This window comes from Colobus angolensis, unplaced genomic scaffold, assembly GCF_000951035.1.
Source record: "Colobus angolensis palliatus isolate OR3802 unplaced genomic scaffold, Cang.pa_1.0 Scaffold407, whole genome shotgun sequence".
Classification (NCBI taxonomy): Eukaryota; Metazoa; Chordata; class Mammalia; order Primates; family Cercopithecidae; genus Colobus; species Colobus angolensis.
The window spans coordinates 654,778-679,206 of record NW_012117455.1 but is presented as its reverse complement, the minus strand read 5'-3'; the positions used below and the strand labels follow the sequence as shown (position 1 = coordinate 679,206).

At 36.2% G+C, this 24,429-nt stretch overlaps 1 protein-coding gene across 3 annotated transcripts in view; it reads left to right on the top strand.

The window, feature by feature from the left end:
- The window catches only part of MKL2 (MKL/myocardin-like 2), a 193,014-nt gene that overhangs the window by 45,192 nt on the left and 123,393 nt on the right, over positions 1 to 24,429 (top strand). For all 3 annotated transcript variants that reach the window (XM_011956024.1, XM_011956020.1, XM_011956021.1), the window contains one exon: positions 16,827 to 17,047. In XM_011956024.1, coding sequence (XP_011811414.1) covers positions 16,894 to 17,047 — 154 coding nt within the window. In that variant the 5' untranslated portion in view covers positions 16,827 to 16,893. The remainder of the gene's footprint in view (positions 1 to 16,826; positions 17,048 to 24,429) is intronic.

Below are 24,429 nucleotides of genomic sequence, written 5' to 3'. Positions count from 1 at the left end.
ATTTCAGTTTTCTGCGTATGGCTAGCCAGTTTTCCTAGCACCATTTATTAAATAGGGAATCCTTTCCCCATTGCTTGTTTGTGTAGCTTTGTCAAGGATCAGATGGTTGTAGATGTGTGGTGTTATTTCTGAGGCCTCTGTTGTGTTCCATTGGTCTATATCTCTGTTTTGGTACCAGTACCATGCTGTTTTGGTTACTAGCCCTGTCATATAGTTTGAAGTCAGGTAGTGTGATGCCTCCAACTTTGTTCTTTTTGCTTAGGATTGTCTTGGCTATGAAGGCTCTTTTTGGGTTCCATATGAAGTTTAAAGTAGTTTTTTCCAATTTTGTGAAGAAAGTCAATGGTAGCTTGATGGGGATAGCAGTCAATCTATAAATTACTTTGGGCATTATGGCTATTTTCATGATACTGATTCTTCCTATCCATGAGCATGGAATGTTTTTCCATTTGTTTTTGTCCTCTCTTATTTCCTTGAGCAGTGGCTTATAGTTCTCCTTGAAGAGGGCCCTCACATCCCTTGTAAGTTATATTCCTAGGTGTTTTATTCTTTTAGTAGCAGTTGTCAATGGGAGTTCACTCATGATTTGGCTATCTGTTTGTCTGTTATTGGTGTATAGGAATACTTGTGATTTTTGCACATTGATTTTGTATCGTGAGACTTTGCTGAAGTTGCTTATCAGCTTAAGGAGATTTTGGGCTGAGATGATGGGGTTTTCTAAATATATAATCATGTTATCTGCAAACAGAGACAATTTGACTTCCTCTTTTCCTATTCGAATACCCTTTATTTCTTTCTCTTGCCTGATTGCCCTAGCCAGAACTTCCAAAACTGTGTTGAATAGGAGTGGTGAGAGAGGGCATCCTTGTCTTGTGCCAGTTTTCAGAGGGAATGCTTCCAGTTTTTGCCCATTCGGTATAATATTGGCTGTGGATTTGTCATAAATAGCTCTTAATATTTTGAGATACAGTCCATCAATACCTAGCGTATTGAGAGTTTTTAGCATGAAGGAGTGTTGAATTTTATTGAAGGCATTTTCTGCATCTATTGAGATAATCATGTGGTTTTTGTCATTGGTTCTGTTTATGTGATGGATTACGTTTATTGATTTCCGTATATTGAACCAGCCTTGCATCCCAGGGATGAAGCTGACTTAATCGTGGTGGATAAGCTTTTTGATGTGCTGCTGGATTTGGTTTGCCAGTATTTTATTGAGGACTTTTGCATTGATGTTCATCAGGGATATTGGCCAGAAATTTTCTTTTTTTGTTGTGTCTCTGCCAGGTTTTGGTATCAGGATGATACTGGCCTCCTAAAATGAGTTAGGGAGGAGTCCCTCTTTTTCTATTGTTTGGAACAGTTTCAGAAGAAATGAGTATTAACATTTATTAACCCTACTGATGGGCAGTAGGTTGTTTTCAGTTTTTTTCCCTATTAAAATATTTTTTAACCACTACATTATTTCCTGTTATATATTTTCCTTTGTGTTTTCTGCATACCTTGCTGGTGTATAGGGTTGAGTTGTTCAAAACTGAAATCTGCGTTTTCTTTTGTACTTTGATACCTAGTAGAATTTCCTTAGAACTTCAAATAAAGACCCCACTGGAATCCTTGGCTGCAGCCTGCAGATTAAGGTTGGCATATTGTCTTTCACTAGTGCAGTAATAATGGTTCTGATTGCTTGCTGTCCAGTGTGCTAAAGAGAAAGGGACTGGGATGTTACATTCACATGAATGAATGCCTGTTGTTGTCTCTCTCAGAGATATGGGCTGGCCGCAACTGCCTCTGCCTTTCTTGAGGCCACCTTGGCAAGGGTATTTGCAAATGTAGCACGAGGCACACCTGCTGGCAGCCCCTCCTGCATGACCATTTCTGTTTCATGGGCAAAATTCCTGGGGGTAAATACTGTGGGCTTGAGGTCTCATCTTAGATTTCAGAGAAAATCTGAATTCGGTTTAATGGCAGTCTAGCCTGGCAAACAGAATGGTTATGTCAGCTGGAGTGGGCAGCTTGGAGGGGAACCCTCAGAGGTGCTGCGTCTAGCAGTAGGGATGGGTGAGGGTGAGCAGACTCTTCTCTAGCAAGCACCTCAGTTTTTCCAGTTGTAGTTTTTTACAGTATCTCCCAGAAATTTTGTAAACATACTGTTTCCACTCATCTGATAAAACCTTCTAAATCTTTTTCTTTTTGGAATAACTTGTTTCATGAAATTGTTGGCAGTGGTTGCTTTTCTTATTTGGCAGATGGGTTTTTGTACTTGACGTCTGTCTGAGGTTTATAATATGCTGAGGTCATTTCCAAGGGATTTTACAAGTGATGGTTAACAATTTTTCATCTTTATCTGAAAAAATATTTATCTTAAGGACAACGATGTATTTATAGGAAATAATTAAAATAATGCTGCTTGGAAAACGAAGAGTTTGCGGAACACAGAAACCTGAACTGCCCTCCCCTTCTTTAGTTTAGTCATTTCCAGCACAGAAATTGTAACCCTGAATAATTACTTTCAAGGACTAAACTCAAACTTGTTAACTTCTCTGGCTACTCTAAAGAAAAGCTAAAGAGATAATGTAGTAAGGAATAAAAAGTACATGGAGAAATTTATTTTACTGATTGAACTTTAGAAAATAAAACCTTAGGAAATTCTTAATTCACTAAGATTAGTTTGGGTACCTAGTTTCAAGAAGTAACTTTAGAAACAATACCCACTCTCTAAAAGCCAGAGGGGTTTTTTTTCTTTTTTAAAAAACCTTAGTTTATATGTATAGCCATGTTATGTTGCCAGATACCTAGAAATCCAAATGTCTGTTAAATCCCAAATATTGGAGAAAACAATGCAAAATATAAATATTAATTTCAACCTCTGTTACTTTAAGAGCTAACCTGTATTATGCCTGGGCTAGGAAAACTTTAAAACCCTGTTATCATTTATTCATCAGAATATTTTTCTGTGTGTGTCAGAACAGTTGGTAGAAATAAACTTTTTTTATTTGGAAGTTTGAAGTTTAATTAGAAAGTCAAGACAAGCTAGAAAGGGTGTTAAATTTTTTAAAATAATAATGTTATACTTTTTATATTATTTCACATAATCGATTCAAGAAACCAAGAATGTGGTAGACAGAATAATAACACTAATTGCTGACGTTATTGACATTTACTGATTTATTCATAGCTCTACTGTGCACCTCACATCTATTATCTCTTCACTTCTCCCATCAATCCTGTGAAATAAGTACGTTTGTCACCCCCAGCTTTAACTAAAAGATGCTGTGGCTTTGAAACTTTAAGTAACTTGCCCACCAGCTAGAAAATTTCACAGCTGGAATTTGAACCCAAGCAGTCTGACAACGGAGGAGAAAACTTTAACTATCACAGTTCTAATTTAACGAGGTCTCTCTTGAATCGGGCTAAATACTATGATCGTTAAGTGAATACTTCATCCAGGAAACAACCGTAGCTAAAAATGAAGCCAGTGAGCAATTTTTTAATAGTTTCTCACAGCCAAGTGTAATTCCAAACACCTGACATACAGTATCTCACTTAATTTGCACTGTGCAAGGGATATATTATTTATACTCATTTATCAAAGAGGCTTAGGGAGTTAACTAACTTGCCCATAGTCATGATTTTTGTAATTTGTGAAGCTGGGATGGTGCAGAATAATGGATTAACATCCATTTATTAAAGATTTTTATTAGTTTGTGCAAGGATTGCTTTAGTTCAGTATTTTCATCAATTACTAAAATGAATATGCAAAAGGCAAACAAATTTCAGATGACACAAAACGGAGTGAAGATATTACAAAATGGAACAATATTCAAAAAGATTTTCAGCCTTAAATTGTTTGCTTTTTAAGCATAAACAACACATTCCCACATTCAAAGATAACAAGACTAAGGGCCGGGCTTGGTAAGTACCTTTGTCTTACACCAGAGGTAGGTGGATCACGAGGTCGGGAGATTGAGACCATCCTGGCTAACGTGGTGAAACCCCGTCTCTACTAAAAGTACAAAAAAAATTCCGGGTGTGGTGGTGGGTGCCTTTAGTCCCAGCTACTCGGGAGGCTGAGGCAGGAGAATGACATGAACCTGGGAGCAAAGATTGCAGTGAGCCGAGATCACGCCACTGCACTCCAGCCTGGGGGACAGAGTGAGACTCCATGTCAAAGAAGAAAAAAAAAGACTAAAATCCACTCTAGCCTTGGCCAGTGACCACTCCATTGCACTATCCCACTCCTGCTCACACACAGCTGAGAACCACTCTACTCCTTTCCTCTTTCTCCAGGGTGTCATTTTTAGCAAAAGTGAATATATATATATATTCTTCTTTTCCCCTTTTCTAGTTCCCTGGTGTTACTGGCCAAGTCCAAGTCTTTCCTATGTCTTTGTCCAGGGTGTCATTTTAGCATATATTCATTTTAGCAAAACTGAATATATATATATAACTGTCTGCATGCAGTAAGTTAATTACTGTGACTTGGGTTTTGCAAAAGAGAAAAGATTTATTCTCAAGGCTGCTGAGCAAGGAGATGGGAGAACAGCTCTCAAAACCACCTCCCTGAAGATAAGGCTTAGGGATATTTATAGTTGAGGAAGTGAGGTAGTCTAAGGCATGGGGGAAAATGAAGTAAGAGGTTCATTCTGTGCAAGTGTAGTTGGGTTTCATGCCATTTCATAGGACATATGTGCCAAAAGTGGCGTTAGCATGATCTGAGAGTGGAGTTTTCCCCCACCCCGACCTCAAAAGGTCACCTCTTAGGCTTTTAACACAGGCCCAGTTGAAGGATTGGTGGTCTCAACCAGTTGGAACTGGACAGGAGCTAGCCCAAATTCCTGGAAAACAACTGAAATGGCCATTACTATGATGACCTATGATGTTATCTATAACATAGCCAGTGAAGTTTCAGTGTTTAGCAGTAAAACCTTCACCTACTGTGGCCTTCAGCTTCTTAGAAAAAGGAAAACAACAGCAACAGCAATAAAAAGCAAGTGACCAAAAGCAAACGGGGCAGGCAGACCTGACCAAGTTAACCCCCTGCTTTCATTAGCAACAGATCTTAGATATCTTTCCATATCAGTATCACCTGGAGAGAGCTTCCTCATTCATACTTATAATTGCATAGTATTATATTGTATGAATGTACAACGATTTAACCCATCTCCTATTGATCGTGGCTAGAGTTATTTCTACTCATTTGCTATTAAAAACCATATCACAATAATCTTGGGACAGTATCATTGTTTTAATTATTTGTAATTTGTGTATCATAAAATTCACTATTTTTGGCATAAGTTCTAGGTTTTGACAAAGACACAGAGACATGTAACCACCACGACCAAGATATAAAACAGTTCTATCACCCAAAAATCCCCTTGTTGTCAGCCCCACTCCTGGCAGCCACTACTCTATTCTGTGTCCCTGCAGCTTTGGCTTTTCCAGCATGTCCAAGTATTGAAGCCCTTTGAGTACAACTTCTTTCAGTTAGCATAATGTGTTTGAGATTCAGGCGTGTTGTTTCACCTATCAGTAGTTCATTCCTCTTATTACTCAGTAGTGTTCCATTGGATGCATGTGCCATAATTGTTTATTCCAATCCATTTAGGTCACTTGGGTTGTTTCCAGTTTGGGATCTATTATGAATATAGCTGTTAGGAATATTTGCACACAGATAGAAAATATCTTTTTGTAAAGCAGCCTTATTGAGGTGTCATTTACATACCATAAGATTCACTTATTTAAAGTAGAAAATTTGATTTTTTTTGGTAAATTTAGAGTTGTACCATCATCACTTTTGAGTCTTAAAATTTCATCCATGTTGTATCATTATTTCTTTGCATTTTGTTGCTGAATATTATTTCATTAGGATATACCACATTTCATTTATCCATTCACTAGTTGATGGACATTTAAAGTTTTGGCTCTTTCACATTATGCTGCTATGAACATTTGCCTGCAAATTTTTGGAGGGACATATGTTTTTATTTCTCTTTGGTAGATACGTAGGAGTGGGATTGCTGGATCATATGGTAAGATTATGTTTAACATTTTAAGGAAATGCCAGCTGGTTTTCCAAAGTAGTGTTTTACATCCTCACTAGTGCTGTGCTAGGGTTCCTGTTTCTCCACATCTTTGTCAGCACTTGCTCTTATCTGTCTTTTTAGTATCTCGAACCCACCAGTAGGTTTTAATTGCATCTCCCTATTAAGTGATTATATTGAACATTTTTTCATGTACTTATTAGTTATGCGTATGTCTTCTTTAGTGAAATGATTTTTGTTTGTTTTTTGAGATGGAATTTCGCTCTGTTGCCCAGGCATGAGTGCAGTGGTGCGATCTCGGCTCACTGCAGCCTCCGCCAAGTGATTCTCCTGCCTCAGCCTCCTGAGTAGCTGGGAACACAGGCTTGCGCCACCATGTCCAGCTAATTTTTTTGTATTTTTAGTAGAGATGGGATTTTGCTATGTTCACTAGGCTGGTGTTGCACTACTAGCCTCCAGTAATCTGCCTGCCTCGGCCTCCCAAGCTGCTGGGATTACAGGTGTGAGCCACCGCATCCGGCCTAGTGAAATGTTAATTCAAATCCTTTGCCCATTTTTAAATTGGGGTTTTTATCTTTTTTTCTTTATATTCTGGATACAAGTCATTATCAAATAATTGATTTGCAAATGCCACAGAGTCCTTTGTTTTTACTAAGGGGTCAGTCATTTTGTCTAAAATAAACACTTCTCTTGTTTTATGCCTTTTGTCAGTTTCTAGAGTTCTGAAACCATTGTTTTTTGACAATTTTGTCCTGTTTTACACTACCCTTGGGAAGAGGATTTGCTACCTGCAGGTTCATTTTGAATATATAAATTCCTAGAAAATCAGTTCCTGGGTCAAAGGATTAATGCATTTGTGATTTTGATAGATGTTGGCAAATTTTTCTCCACAAAGAGAAAATTTATATTCCTCTCATACGTGAGTTATAGCCCAGACTTGCCAGTGATGTGTGTTATTAAACTTTCAGAATTTTGCCAATACCATATACGTGAAAATTCGTTTTGATTGATGAAAGCACTGTAATAGTAGCTACTTGTATGTGTACATTTAATCTGTATAATAATCCATGAGTTAGGTACCGTATTAGTTCATTCTCATGCTGCTAATAAAGACATACCCAAGACTGGGTAATTTATAAAGGAAAGAGCACGGAGCCGGGGAGGCCTCAGGATACTTATACAATCATGGTGGAAGGGGAAGCAAACACATCCTTCTTCACAGAACAGCAGGAGAGGGAACAGTGAGCAAAGAGGGAAAAACACCTTATAAAATTATCAGATCTCATGAGAAGTCACTACCTGTCACAAGAACAGCAGCATGAGGGTAATTCCCCCCATGATTCAATTACTGGGTCCCTCCCATGACACGTGGGGATTATGGGAACTAAAATTCAAGGTGAGATTTGGGTGGCGACACAGCCAAACCATATCAGTGTACTATGACCCAAGCTTACATATGGGGAATTAAGCTTTATTGAGGTTATACGTTGCTCAAGTTCATATAATTTATTAGTGATAGTGCTGGGTTTTGTCCCCATATCTAACTCCAAAACATGAACTCTGAACTGATACCCTATACTATACTGTCTCTGTTGTGGAAAAGGATTTCAAAATTCATCTAATATAAATTCAAACCAAATTAATAAGAGCCTCATCAGTAGGTGAGGCAATCACAATCTCATGCTTAGGAGAATGTAGTTAAACTATGTTTTAGCTAATTTAGGATAGAGTGACCAGAGTTGTGAATAGATGCAAAAGGTCACGGATGTGCATTTGGTGATGGTTTCTTAGGTATGATGTCAAAAGTACAAGCAACCAAAGAAAAAAACAGAAAAATTTGACTTAATCAAAATTAAAATTTTTGTGTGTGTCTAAGCACATTATCAAGAAATGAAAAGTCAGCCCACAGAATGGGAGAAAATATTTGCAAATCCATAAGGATCTAGTATCCATTAGACTTACATACAATGAAAGAAAGAACTGTTCTAACTCAACAATGAAAAGACAAGTCAGTCACCCTATATAAAAATGGGTATTTCTCTAAATGAGATATATAAATGGCCAATAAGACATGAAAAGAAACTCAGCATCATTAGTCATTAGGGAACTGCAAATCAAAACCACAATGAGATACCACTTTACTTTCACAAGGATAGCTATAATTAAAAAAAAAAAAAAAGATGTGGAGAAGTTGGAACCCCAACTTTTGCTGGTGGGAATGTAAAATGGTATAGTCACTGTGAACAACAGTTGGGCATTCTCTCAGATAGTTACACATAGACTTACTCTGTGACCCAGCAATTCCACTCTTACCTGTATACCCAAGAGAATGGAAAAAATATATACACACAAAAACGTGTGTACTCATTTCATAGCAACATTCGTAGTAGCCAAAAGGTAGAAACAATCCAAAGTCTTTCATCTGATGAATGGATAAACAAAAGGTGGTAAATTCATACAATGAAATATTAACCATAAAAAGGAGTAAAATATTGATGCTTGGATAATATAGATGAATCTGGAAAATATGTTAAACGAAAGAAGATACACACAAAAGGGCACATATTCTGTGATTCTGTTTATGTGAAATGTCTGGGACAGGCAAATCCATAGAGACAGAAAGTAGATTAGTGGTTGCCAGGGGCTGAGGGAGAGATTAAGAAATGACTGCTATGCGGATGGGTGCAGGATTTTTGTTTTTTTAGATGTGGTGAGTATGTTCTGGATTTGGATAGTGATGGTTACACACCTTCTGAATACATTAAAAGACTACCAAATTTTACACTTTTAAGATGGTTAAGAACCCAGAAGTATTTTGAAGGACTTTGATAAAATTAGAGTAGATGATCTCATGTTTAACTAACAGTGTTAGAAACTTATAGTTCTACTACCTGCTAACGTGCTTTTCTGAAACTCTGAAGATTAACTTTTATTTGGTATGTACTCTGAGCTGTTGTCTCAAGAGTACAATATTAACACATTTTACAAGAAGTTAAACAGTAATGAAATAGTATCTTAGTTGTAATTTGTATTAACAGACTCCAGAAAACCTAAGACCCAGGTTTCTGATTTGAGATGCCCCTGAAATTAACATATTTTTTTAAATGCTTAGTGGCAGAAGCTCTGTTAGCCATCCTCCACTTGACCAGCTTTCTGGATTACCAACTCTCTCCATTCCCTTTGTTTCAGGACATGCTGAGTGGTTATGGCCAGGAGGTGTGCTAAAGTCTGGTGATGTAGTTCTGTTCTGACTGATTGACTTGTGTCCTAACCAAAAGTCAGCTGTGTTTGTTCCTAAATCTGTTTATGCTAGTTGTAGTAATTTAACTAAATATTATGTAAACTGACAAAATATGAATGCAAAAAAATTTGGATGTTTAGAAACAAAGATATGTTGCTTAAATGATACTACAATATATCAGGTATGGGTGAGAAACTAAAAATATTGGGTTAAAATTATAAAATATAGATGCAGTCTGTACTTGGAATCTTTTCAATTTTTACTCCACTTCGAAGAAGCAAAAACTCGAAGTCATAGACAGTGGTGGCTTATGCCAGAAGACCAGTACATCTGCAAAGAGACAAGAAATAGCCTTGACCCTGTATCAGAAGGCTGGCAAATGAACTGACATTTATGTACCCTAATTCAAGAAAAATGTTTTCAGATTTGTGCTTATCATTTTTAATGACTCCTCTTTAAACTTAGTTTTTCAGTTTACCAACTAACTGGCATGATTCGTCAGGGTTTCTGACTCTGGCTAATTAAGTGCCAAAGAAGAGAATTACAAATTAGGGGACTCATGGTCCCACTACTGCACTTAATTAGTCATAATGTCTTAGACAAGTAAATCAAACTTCATTTTTTTCATGTATTTTAAATGTAAATTTAAATTCCATTGATTGCTAATAGCAAAAGTTAAACACTGGAAAACAAAGTCTTCCCTTTTTTTAGTTTCCCTTTCTCTTTCCCTTTCTTTCTTTCATCTCTTCCCTTTGTCCTCTTCCCTTCTGCTTTTTCTCCTTGCCTTAGAGAACTTGGAAATAGGAGTACAATATATTTTTTATCTGTTAAGTAAAATATTTTTACTTAAATATTTTTACTTAAAAAATGTTTACTCTGTAAACATTTACTTCTGATCATTTAAATCATGCTAATTATAATTCAACAAAATTACAGTTTGCTTTTAACTCAATATTTGCTAAATATGGAAATCATCCTTGCTTAAAATTAATCCTCTAATCAATTCTTATTCTCTGAAATTCATTCATTATGAATACACATAAAAACACAGTTGTTCAAACTAAAAAGACTTGGGTTTGGGCCATTTTACTTGGAGAACAAGTAACATTTTCTAATTCCTTGTCTTTTTATGTAGTAATTTAAAAGCTACGTGTGTTTGAAACTTTTGCTAGTTCAAATTTTTATAGATGGATTATAATGAATATTTCAAAAAATGGTGTTTACTTAAGTGTTACAGTACTTACTAAGAATGTATCATGTTGGAGGGTTAGTGTGCAGTTTGTCCATGTTGTATTCGTTTGAAAGTTATTCCTCTAGTGAGTAAGTTAAATCCTCACATTGGCATTCTTAGAACTGTAATAGCCACTTCCAGCACAGGAATGTTACGTAACTTTTTCTATACAGCGTATTGTCAGTATTTGCTATTTTTATAGTACATTTTTTCTGTATACTTAATGGCTACACGTAAAAATCCAACAGCTACAAATAAAAACTCTGCTTAGAAGTTGTTTATTTGAAAGAATTGTAACCTAACATCAAAAAGATGTCCTGTTTGTATGCAGTGCATCTACTACCTCTCTGAAGTTTAATTCCAGTCACGCTTTCAGCATTTTGCAAAATGGAACGAGAGGAGAGGGTTTCCTTCATCGGCCGTAAAGCTCCTGTTAAGCACTAAAGTGTGGTGACTGCCTGTTTAACTAGGTCTTGCCCCCTTTGAGAGCAGGGATCATGAATGATTCGTCCTTGGAAGCCCAGTGCCCAGCACAGTGCCTAATAATGTAGGCCTTCAGTACACATGTTAAGGATTTGTACAAATGAATTTTTTTCACAACCTTGTGTCCCTCTTTCCCATCTCCCTCCACCTCACTCCCCAACATCTCTCTCTCCCAATTCTTTGCTCCAATTTATTTGCATTTTGGCACATACATACCATGTTATCAGGGCAGGAATATGAGCTCTGAAGTTGGAAACGTGGCTTTGATCTTAGTCTCTTAATTTTGTTTAATCTTTCCAAGCCTTGGCTTTCACATCTATAAAATGGGAATGTTGATACCCAGAGAGGGGTCATTAGGGCAAAATTAAGGAAAGTCTAGATTAGATTTAGTGTCAAGCAGAGTAAATATTCTTCCCATCTCTTCTTTTCAGTTGTCTTTCCCATTTTTTTAAATTAGGAAACTAGGTCTCTAAGAGAGAAATGACTTGCCTGAAGTCAAATGGCTATCTCTCTAGCCATACACTTTTTTCAGCATTCTGGCCTTGGGGACCTGTAGTTTCTCCAAGTGAACACTCTTTGTGGGTAGCCCGTCACTACTCGTTCCTGCCTTGGTGTTAATGATACTACCAGCCTTTCCAGCTGCCCAAATCTGGAAACCTCAGCCATCCTCAACTCTTAAATCTCTACCTTGCAAATGGGCCATCCTCAAGCCTTGACATTTTGTCTCTTCAATAATACAATCATGCACCATGTAACATTGGTCCCATACAATTATAATGCTTTATTTTTCCTGTACCTTTTCTATGTCTAGAGACACACATACTTACCATTGTGTTACAGTCACCTGCAGCATTCAGCACAGTAACGTTCTGTATAGGTTTTTGTAGCCTAGGAGCTATAGGCTATGACCTGCAGCCTAGGAGTGTAGTAGGCTATACCATCTAGGGTTGCGTAAGTGCACACTGTGGTGTGCACAAAACAAAATAATCTAACAAAGCATTTCTCAGAGTGTATCCCTGTCGTTAAGCATGACTATATTTGAATTTATTCCTGTTTCTGCATTTCCACTGTCTTCGTTCCTCAGCATTTCAGCATGAGACTATCAGTAACTGATCTCTGTCAGAATTAAATCGTATCGCTGGTTTTTCGAGTCCACATTCCTTTACAATTGTGCTTTACTGCAGCAGCCTTATCTTCGGCCACTCTGTGTCATGCCCTCTACACTGGCCCCATCCAACTTTTTGTTGTTAGGTGATCTCTGTTTGTGCTGCTCTCCCTTTACTGATGAGAAGAACTCTGTGACTGGTGAACTCCTACTCATCCTTGAAGACTTCCCTAACTTACCCAAATACAATTAGACATTTAATTCTTTAGGTTCCTAAATAGAGGCTGGGTGCGGTGGCTCATGCCTGTAATTCCAGCACTTTGGGAGGCCAAGGCGGGTGGATCACTTGAGGTCAGGAGTTCGAGACAAGCCTGGCCAACAAGGTAAGATCCCTGTCTCTACTAAAAATACAAAAATTAGGCAGACATGATGGTGGTGCCTGTAATCCCAACTACTTGGGAGGCTGAGGCACAAGAATCACTTAAACCTGAGAGGTGAAAAAAAAAAGTTCCTAAATAGCATCTTGTACCTACTTACCCTATTTGTATTCTACTGTGTTTTACATATGTATTAATAAGCGCCTTTGACCTCTCTTCCCACTCATTGGGCAAAGGATTTATTCTCTGTATAAGATGAGAGGTTCTGCTAGACCAGTGATTCTCAGTGCTTGATACACAGTAGGATCACTCTGTCCCAAACCAATTGTAGCAGAATCTCTGGAGATTCCCTGCCAACAACCCCTACCCATCAGGGATTTTTTTTTTTTAAACCTCCCCAAATTATTATATCGTGAGGAGAGCTGAGAAGCACTTGTGAACACATGTTAGCACTGATTTGGGGACTTCCTTAGCCCAATAGCCCAGTATATTTTAAAATATAAGATCATTATTATTGGTTCTATCTTGACTCCATTCAAAAAAATTAGTGAATGAATAGATGAAAAATGAAAGTGTAATGCCTCGGGTTTTTTTTTTTTTTTTCTCTATTTTTTTCCACTACCTCTGGCATAGTGTCTCACAATGAACTGGTTTGTTTTTTGAGAGAAGTTGTATCCCAGGTTGATCTTCCAGTATTATGCTGTACTTTTACTTAGTGCTGGATAAATGTTGGCTTTGTTTCATTTTGAGCTGCAGTTATGTTATTGGGATTTGTAAGATAGTAACTTTCTTCATTCATGCTGTCAGTTCTAGACAAATTAATATTTTATCACAGTTTGTCCAGTGAAAGCTAAATGGTTGTTTTACTTTTGTAACTAAATTATGGCCCAATGAAATAATCTGTTCTAATGCCATTTCTTTAATATCTCAATTATTGACTACTATACAGAGAGTAGTCAATTTTATATTTGATATTGGATCTTATTTTCAAAAGAAAATCATCAAGTAGTTAAGTAGACTTTAAGGTGACAGCTTGCAAAATTTCAGAGTAGATTTAGTCTATACTCTCTCAAAAATGTTCATGAATATTAAGTTAAAATTTTTTGAAAACTTAGTATTTGCCTTTGCTACATTTTATAAAGATTTCCTTAGCTTATAATTTTCATAATTGGGAGGGATGTGTGGGAGTTTAAGGTGAGCATAAAGTCAAGCCATAATAGGTTGAAAAAATTCTTCAGTATGTAGAACAGATAATACTGCATGAAAATATTTTTTTAAAATCTGTGCCTAAAGGATCTTCCAAATCATTAGCACGGATGTTCAGAGCTTGTACATCTTTCCATTATAAGGGCATTATGGTACTTGTATCTTAGAATTAATTTGATGTGAACAGATTTTATTTTGTATGAATAATTTGAAATGAAAAATCATAGTTTTGAAAAAGTCTAAGAGTTGTATTTTAATATTCCTTAGTGAAATAAGTAATTTGTCATGCAGATTCACCTAACATCTTTTTTGAAGTCTACTTTATTTGATAATAATAATAGTCATCACAGGCTTCTTGGAATTCCTGTTTGCATGACCTGTCTTTTTTCTATCCATTTTCCACCCTAATTGTGTCTTCATATTTAAAGTATGTCACTTATATGCATACATTTATAGACTTTTAAAAATTTATTCTGTCTCTTTTAATTAGAGTGTTGAGACCATTTACATTTAATGTAATTATTGATAAGATTGGATTTAGGTCTGTTTTGCTGTTTGTTTTCTGCTTGTCCCATCTCTTCTTAGTTATTCATCTTTTCCTTCTTTTGGGTTAATTGGGTATTTTTAAGAATGCTATTTTAATATCCCTGCAATGTTTTAGCTAAAACTATTTGTATTTTTTAAATAGTTGTTTTAAGTAATTGTATATGATCTTCTCAGTCTACTTAAAGCTAAAATTACACTGTTCTCTTATGATATATGGGAAAGTAAAGACACTGAACATACCCCTCTTTCATCTTTTATTCCGTAGTTGTCATATATATTACATCTACATGTAGTGTAAACCTCACAACAGGGTGTTACAATTTTTGCTTTGAATGCTAATAATAGAGAAATTCAGAAGAAAAGCTAGTCTTTAGTTTTTTTATCTACACATTTACTATTTCTGATGCTTTTCATTTCTGAACTCTTAAGTTTTTATCTGGTATCACTTCTCTTCCGTCAGTTTTTAAAGAATTTCTTGTAGTGTGGATCTCCTGGTGACAATTTTGCCTTCATTATTAAAGGATATTTCCATTGGATATGTAATTCAGATTGACAGTTGTAGAGACTCTAGATTCTGTTAGGTTCCTTCTTAAGAGTGGTGTTTTGTTAAGAGCAGGCAGTTAACTTTGCTGAACTCTTGCAAGCTGTCTTTTCTTTGGTGGGCAGCACCAGAGATCTCAGTTCAGTTCTTTTTGCCTTAGCTGGGCTGCATGAAGTCTGCCCTCCATGTATATAGTTTAGGGATCAGCCAGAGACTTGGAGCACGGTGCATACACTTGGCCCCCACCCCGCTTTGTGGCTCACTCATTTTTGGGAACTAAATAGAAAGTCAAGTAATAGATCTATTTATGCATACTCAGTTGAATTTCAGCAAAGGTGCAAAGGCAACTTAATAAAGACAATCTTGTCAACAAATGATGATAGAACAATCAGATACACATATGCCAAAAAATCCTGAAAAAAGTTGACTCATATTTCACTGCAGAAATAAAAATTGACTCAAAATGGATCGCAGACTTAAATGTAAAACATAAAACTAGATCTAGAAGAAAACAGGAAGTAATCTTTGTTACCTTGAGCTAATCAAAGATTTATTAGCTACAGCAACAAAAACATGATCCATAAAAGAAAAAAAATTGATCAATAGTGGATTTCATCAAATTAAAAATATTCTTCATAAAACACTATTAAGAACATGCAAAATAGCCTGGGATAAAATACTTGTAAATCATATATCTGATAAAGCACTTGTGTCCAAAATATATTTTTAAAACTGTGAAAACTCAGTAATAAGAAAATAAACCACCTAATTTAAAAAAAGAAATATTTACTCAGATACTTAGACAAGGAAGATATAGGGATGGCAAATTAAAAGATGCTCAACGTCATTAGTCACTCAGGAAATGCAAATTAAAACCACAATGAGATACTACCTGCCCATAAAAGTGACTGAAATGGAAAAGACTGACCATATGAAGTACCGAGGATGTGGAACAACTGGAGTTCTCATACCCTGCTGGTTAGAATGTAAAGTGGTACAACCACTTTAGAAGACAGTTTGTCAACTTTTTAAAAATTTACACATAGAACTGCCATGTGATCCAGCCGTTTCACTCCTGTACAAGTATCTATATGGATACGTGCTTTCACTTCTCTTGGGTAAATACCATCTTGGTATTTACCATTTGGATATTTGGTGTTTACCCAAGAGAAGTGAAAGCATGTGTCCCTATAGATACCTGTACGGGAGCATTTGTAGCATCCTTATTTGTAATAGTCAAAAACTGGAAACAACCCAGATGTCCATCAGTAGGTGAAAGGATGAATACACTGTGCTATGAAATGCTACTAAATAAACAGACAGCAAAGAATTTGATCGACTGTTTTGCCACTGCCATAACAGGGACTGACCATCCTTCTAGCCTCCAGTAACAGCTTTCTGCTGCCTACTTTGTAGTCCTTAAGCCAGTGTCACATGTTTAGAATTTTTGATGTATCTTTGGTACTTCTGTTGCTGATTTTCGTATCAGTCAGAATGAGCCAGGTTTTACTGTGATAACAACCCCAAATTTCAGTGACTTAAAAGTTTGTTTCTTTGTCTTGAACCGTATGTCCACTGTGGGTTAGCTGAAAGCTCTGTTTTCTGTTGTTCTCACCCTGAGACTCAGGCTGATAGAAGTCTTTATCTGAAACCTTACTGGCTGCTGTGAATGTTGACTAATTTAAACTTGCTTGATATATAGGAATTAAGGTGAATTTTCAAGCCAGACTGCTTCTTTGTTTTCATCAGTATTTATTGACTGTTTTTTTCCTTTTAGCATGCATTAAATCTTTAGTGCCACCAATGGCTATGACTTTCTTTAATTTGTGGTATTAAAAAATATACAAAATATATTTCAACTTTTATTTACCTTGTAATTGCTTGTTTTTAAGTGGGAAGTATATTATTCCTGTTAGATAAAGAACCTGAGGTCCAGAGAGGGTAAATGGGTTAGTATGACCATACAGCAGTAAAACTGGACTAGAACCCAGGATTCCCATTTTAATACTTTTGTGCAAATTGGAGAAACATAACTACACCATCTCTTTATTTTGGCAGTGTCTTCAGTATTCTGGCCACATTTGAGAGGCGTCTTGCACTCCCTGTTGCCAGTGGCTGGAACACAATGGATCACACAGGGGCGATAGACACCGAGGATGAAGTGGGACCTTTAGCCCATCTTGCTCCAAGTCCTCAGAGTGAAGCTGTGGCTCATGAATTCCAGGAACTCTCCTTGCAGTCCAGTCAAAACTTACCCCCTCTGAACGAAAGGAAAAATGGTGAGTTCAGCTTGTGCAATGGGATCTTTGATTTAAAGATTTCCCCTCTTTGGGAGCCCAGTTTGTTCCTGTTTGGTAGTATTATTTTGGTCAGTTCAGCAGTCTGTCATGGAGGAGAACCCTATGTAAGTACTGGATGGTTTTTAATAACAGGCGGAATTTCACTTTCCATCCATTTCTTTCATTATTTTCCCAGCAAGTATCTTTGGTAGTGACGTTACCTTTGGAAATAAACTTTAGATTCAGCCATTTTAGCACAAGCAGATGATTTCATGCTGGAATGGCATTGGAAAATAGGTTCCTGTGCTGATGCCAGGGAAGTAGATTGTGGATATGACTACATTCTCCTCCCACTTTCTCCATCTCCGGTGTGTTGCACCTTAATTTCAGAAGTGGCAAAGCTATCTCAGTGATGACTAAGAAGTCAGGAACTTCTTATTTGAGTATTTATTATATTAATGGGTATGGATATAGCCATATTCTCAGTCTTTGGCTGCCTCATCTTTGTCTACAAAATGAATATTTTCTATTCATTATCTGTTCAGGAAATTTTCATCACTCACAGAGATATTCCAGAGTCTCCAGAAGACACAATACTGTCAATTTTAAACATAAACAAATAGAGATAGATGACATGTACTTTTAATGCTTGGGATATAAAATCTAACAAATACAAAGTAATGTTAAAATTTACAAACACTCGAAGCATACACATTAAAAAACAGAATTAAGGATTTTTTCTGGAATTACTATACCTTCCACAGTTCTGATGAGTCCTACACTCACAAGTATATTTGAAAATTTCAATTTTTTAAAAGCCAGAAGAAATAAAACTGCTTTCCCTGCAGAGTACCTCATTATGTACCTTGTCACTTATTTTCCTGGGTGCTGAGTGTTTTCCAATCCTCCTACTTATTGGACTACCTTATTTAGGAAAATGGATTAAAAAAACCATACATATACCACTCTTCTTAGGCCTTTAGTACATGTCTTTGGTGTGTACTTGTTCTCCTTCAAATAAAATATGTTTTGCTTTGTATCTGAATCTTGTTGCTACGCACAGCCCTTGACCATTTTGATAGGTTTAAAGCAGCATCTTAGCTTAGGTGCTATCAGACCTTCAGGATGCTGTGGTTAACTCACTGGTGATGGCTTTTAAACCTTCCATCTTTTATTTTATTTTATTTTATTTTATTTTATTTATTTATTTATTTATTTATTTATTTATTTATTTATTTTTTTTTTGAGATGGTGTCTCGCTCTGTCATCCAGCCTGGAGTGCAGTGGCTTGATCTTGGCTCACTGCAAGCTCCGCCTCCCAGGCTCATGCCATTCTCCTGCCTCAGCCTCCCGAGTAGCTGAGACTACAGGCGCCTGCCACCACACCCAGCTAATTTTTTGTATTTTTAGTAGAGAGACGGGGTCTCACTGTGTTAGCCAGAATGATTTCCATCTCCTGACCTCGTGATCTACCCGCCTCAGCCTCCCAAAGTGCTAGGATTGCAGTCATGAACCACAGCGCCTGGGTTAAACATTCCATCTTTTAAGAACCCAGATTTACCTTAGACAGTGGCTGAGAGAATATAGCCACATTTACTGAAACATGACTAAGTGTGATCAGATTTACACAGTATACTTGGACCAGTATAATGTCCAAATTATTACCCTGAAAGAAAATAAGAGTTGAACTGTTATAAAATCAGAATACACAGTTGTGCACAATAATGGTCTTCTGTAATGGCGAGGGAAGTGTGAGGAGACTTTATCCTTTATGGTCATTTGCAGCAAAAAGTTAATATGTATGCCATAATATAAGGTGGTAAGCCCAATTATAGAGCATTCTCCTCTTATAAACTTTTAAGGAAGTAGATTAAATGGTAACATTTTTAATTTATTAATGTAGCTACATTTTATGAAGCATTGCAGTAATGTAGAAGGATTGCTTTAACCACTCTGATTGTTCATAAAACCATCCTACTCAAAGTGAATATGTGAATCTTTGTGGTCAGTGTTTTTATCAGCAGTAGAAGCCCTGTGCATCATCCATCTGGCACTAATTTCCAGGATGCATCTTCATTTCTGTCTCTTTGGTTTGAGTTACAGCAGCTCTGTAACATGTGCATGATTTGGCACTGAAAATTTAATGTCTGAATCATAAGTACCATTCACAAAACAGTTTTTTTTAATTGTCTTAGTTATATACTCATAATCTCTATAACATAATACTTGTTTGATTTGTCATTGGTTGTTACATTTTATGGGGTCTAGTTTCTGTTTCAGAATTTTGCCCTTTTTTAAGCAGATAATGTATTCATGTCGTTTAAAATGTTATGATTACGTAGTGAAAAGTAGTTACCCTCCCAATCTTGTCCCTTACCTGCACAGTTACTTTCCCAGAATTAACTGTTACTAGGGTTCTTTCTGAGATAATAATATTTGACTACTTTTTTAAAAGCAGTTTTTAAACGGCTGCTTTGTAACAACACTCAACACTTTGAATTTTAAGGTTTTAACTGGGAATAATGTATTGATTTTTTTCTCTCTTCCTTTTTTTCTGATTCTGATTAAAATATTTCTGTAAACCTGAAAATAGCTTCAAATGAAGTTGGTTTTTAAGCCAGTGTAAGAGTCGTTTTTTGTTCAATATGGAGTAAATGAAAGAACATCTCATATTCTGAGATACCGTGCAAAGACTCCACTATGAGATTATTCCCTCTTTTCTAATAAATGACTTCAGGAAGTTATTATAGAAGCCTTATTTTATATTCAGACATATAATTTCAGGCTTATGATATATTAACCTAATTTGCATATACATTCCGAGGCATAAAAGACATCTTTATTTGGCTGTCAGAAATCTAGGTTTTTGGGGAAATGCTGGTCAAATGATACAAAATTTCAGTTAGATAGGAGAAATAAGTTCAAGAGATTTATTGCACAACATGGTAACCTAGATTAATAACAATGTATTGTATTGAAAATTGCTAAGATAGTAGATTTTAAGTGTTGTCACCATGAAAAAAAATAGTAAACATTTGAAGTAATGATATGTTAATTCAATTGAGCAATTCCACAGTATATACATATTTCAAGAAAAGGACATGGTAAATATATATATTTTTGTCAGTTTCAAAATGAAAGCAAATATATTAAAAAATTTTTAAATCTAAGTTTTTGACAGTTATATGAGCAGAGTATATTCACATCAAGTAATGTATACATGAAAGGGCCGTAATATTCTTACTTTAATGATTTTTTCCAGGCATGTTCTTCATTTTTTAGCTCTTCTTAATGCAATGTTTAACTCATACAAAATGCAGTTGTTGGCATCAAAATTAATCAGTACTAAGTATTGTTTAGATATTGTGAAATAAAGGAAGTCAGATTTTTTTGGTGATTATGTTTTATTGTTATTCCTAAACATTTGAATTTCACTTGTTAGAATTATTTTCTGTTGAGGAAAAAATGGAGATATTTCAGTTTGGGATTAGTGTCTAATGGGTAATATATAATAGTTTATAAATACACTTTACAGGGAAAATGAAGTTGACGTTTAAGTAATGATTCCAGGATCTTCCCTTGTTTTACATTCATATTTATGTTACTGATGATAGTGGAGCTGCAGGATATTCCCACTATTGGAGCACACAGGGGAGATACGTAGTAAAGAGAAGCTGGGGTTTTCCTTTACCCTTGAATGTGACCAAAATAGTACCTCAAAAGTAAAGCAGCCATATTTAAGCAATTAACTTTTCCTAACAAGTGAGGCCTTAATGAAGGAAAATGAATATATAGAAACACATGCATAATGTACCTTTACTAAAACAATGCATATACAGGGGATTGAGCTTCATTTTGACATTTTAAGTACATGTTAGATCCATCTTTTTCACTATTCACATTCCTTCACATGAGCAGACTGGGAATAAAAAGGAAACCAGTCAAAGGAATAGGACTTTAGTGTTTAAACCGGAAAAGCTCAGCAAGGAAAGACAAAGTGGGTAGAAACAACATCACTGAAAGAGCTGCAGCCCTTTGCCTGTGCCTACACTCTGAGGGGACCCTGCGAGAGAAGCTGTTCCTTCCTGAGGTTGTGTGCAAGACCGGTAAGCTGAAAGGCAGAGCAACCCTCAGGGATGCTGGCTGGTGAATTTAAGCTTTTAAGTCATTGCCAGTATTATTACAGAGTAAGCAGAGACGTTAATATAGATTTTCATTTTTAAAAACTGGTATTTTAATACTTGATGGTATGTCTTGAGTCCAGGTATTTTTAAGGTGAGGAGCAGTCATGTCATGTTTACATGGTCACAGAAACAGCACAGGCCAGCCGATTTAGACTGTTGTAAAATCAGTATCATCTACCTCCCTCTTCCTGAACTAAAAGGCTTTTTCAAACTCTGTTTACTACGAAGTAGTCAGTGTGTTTTAGGCCTCAATAAAGAGGAATGACATTTGCCGTTCTTACTTTAAACTTTGGTATTACTAGTTACTGCAGTTGTTAGAGTTTTGAGCTTATAGTCCCATCTTGAAATCTTTTCTAAGATTTTCCATTCATTAAATTTATACTGAATAATTTTAGATAATCTCTTTTTCAGTTATTGAAATGATCACTTACTAGAGAGAAAATAATTTATTCAGAAGTTTGCTGCACACAAGGGAACCCAAGATGACTCTTTGCTTTGGTTTCAATACATGTATTAACATGTTTGCAGACAGTCAGGTGAACTTTGCCTAGCCATGGAACCCAGCCAAAGAAAATTGCTTGCCTTACACAATAAAAAATAAATGGCATATATTTACAGCTGGCCTTTTTTGGGGGTTTTACTTTGAGAGCGTTTCCCTGCTTCTCATTAACCTGCTGGGCTTACTGTTGGTCCAAGTATCTGGAAATACACGGTGGCATTGAGCATTTGTCTCAGGCAAAATTGGGTTCTTGAGGCTGTAGGTGAGCTGGTATAATGAATGAATGGAGATTGGTGAGGAAGAGAGAAGAAATTTCTACTTTGCTGTGGAGCAGATAGCCAGACAAAGTTGTCATAGTGTCATAAACGAGCAGGAAACAAATAGATGCTTAGTAGCCAAGACAGAGCTGTGGAATTCTTGCTTTTCCCTTTCTATAACTGGAAGTAATAGAAATGAATAAATTTCCCTAAAATCTTGTTGTTCACTTTGCTGTTAACATATTTAGGATGTGGAGTGGGTCATGTCATTCTTAAGGACATCAATAAACATTCTGATAAGTCACTTATTTTCCTGCTTTCAGGAGTTAGAGTACTTACACTGAGAAGTATATACTCTGAATATAATTTTCCTTAGTTGTTTTAAATTAATATTTTTAAAAATTGGGCTTTAGGATTTATACTAAACACAATTATAGCTTTAAAAGCAAGCTGTAAGCCTCCTGACAACTGCAAATGAAATTCTTAATTGTGGCAGCTCTCATACTCTTTTTGTTTGTGAAAATCTCTTCAAAATGAAAAAGAAGCCTTGTAAGTACCTTAAGGGTGAGGTATTCTCTTTCATAATAACCTTTATAATGTCTCCTATTAGTATGTTTTGATTCACAGTGTAAATAAGCACCTGTAACCCTGTCTGCCTTCTGTTTCTCTAGTCTGAGTGTCTTATTTAGACAGTTTTTGTTGTTACTGAGGATTTTGTTTGCTTCAGTGCATCGCAGAACACACCCATGCAGTGTGTTTGGAGCGAGGGAGGGGGCTGTGTGTAACTTTACTTTCTCCCATTTGTAGCTGGCAGCGCGTTTGCTCTCCTGCTGGAGTAGCAGCATCAGAATGCTAACATGGGCTTACTTTAGTTATCGATGAGGGGTGGATGAAGCTTTGTGCATCAGCAAGACCATGGACCCTATTACAGCACCCCGAAGCTCGTTTTGAGTAATTTATTTAGTCTTTAAATTGTGTCCTTTCGTTGAAATACCCTTGGGACATCACAGTGAACACATTTATTAACAGTAAGATTTAAAACATAATAGTAATTAGCAGTTTAAACCGATGAGGAGACCACATCATCTTAAACTTGTTTACTTGTTTTATGTTTACTTAACATTTTAGACGACTTTTCTATAGTTACTGAAGTCACAGAAGTACATTATTTTCTATATAGATTGAGATAATTTTCATAAAAGTAGAGCCAACCGTATCATTTATATTACACATTGGACCAGTGAATAAACTAAAACAAATTTATTAAGAAATAGTCTTTGCTGTTCTTCAGAAAGCAATTATAAAAGATAATATACATAATATAAATGATTAGTTTAGTAAGTATGACTCACCTATAACCTCGCAGCTACTTAGACCTCACAAGACTTTGTGGAATTAAGTAATTAGCTTATAATTAGTTCCTCTACTGGACTGAGAGACTTAGGAAAATTAAAGTGGGGCTCCATTTACTTATGTCTGCCACGTAATTCAATCACAAGGACCTCTTGTAGCTAAAAAAGAGAAAGGATAGTTTTGGACACCTGTTCTCTACCTTACCTATAAAAGAGCCAGTAAATACAGGGAATGTACTTGAAAAAAGTGATCCATGACAATCTTTCTTTGTTACTTTGCTTATATTTTAAGACATCAATAATAAAGTACTCTTGTGATAGAAAATAATAAGACTGATATGTTAAAGTGACAAATGTGTTGGAATTTTCTCTTTGGCTTGTAATTAATAATTACCTAGACTAATTAGCAAATATCATGTTTTTCTGACTCCTTTACATTAATCTGTACGTTGGCTCTCCTGCCCTCACCGACTGCCCTCACTATTACTGACAGGAAGTGTAGTCTTTTGGGAGTCAGGACTTCAGTCTCCTCTGCTGACTCTGTCTGTGAGCATGGGTAAGTCTAAGGCGCTCTGTGTCACAGCTTGCCCATTATGACATCTGTACAGCAGCCTCCAGCCCATGTGTCTCCCTGCGGCCCTTCTTCATTACATCATGTGTTCTTATATCTCATTGTCATGTTTGCCATGTGCTATTCATTGGGCAGCAGAAACAGAAAGCATGGAAGATAACTTCCATCTCAGCTAACCAGTGGAATTTTCCTTAGATACAAATTAGTCGTGTTGCTGTTTAATACAGACCTCACAGCTCTATTACTAAACATACTTGCCAGCTCTCTCAGTTAGTCAGACTTTCCTGCCATATTTAAAGAGAGTAATTGACTTATTTGTTATTCTCAAAAATAATGTGTCTAATTTAGAATATGTAGTTTCTATTGATGGTTTTTAAGGGTTGGCAGGTATGTGTTAACATTTTTATAATAGCATCAAACTGTCAGTTAAAAGACAATTTTCAGCTCTTTTTAAAGCCCAAATTCATATTTTTATGGTATTTGTGTTGTTGTTTCCATTAAGATAATGCTAATCATTGG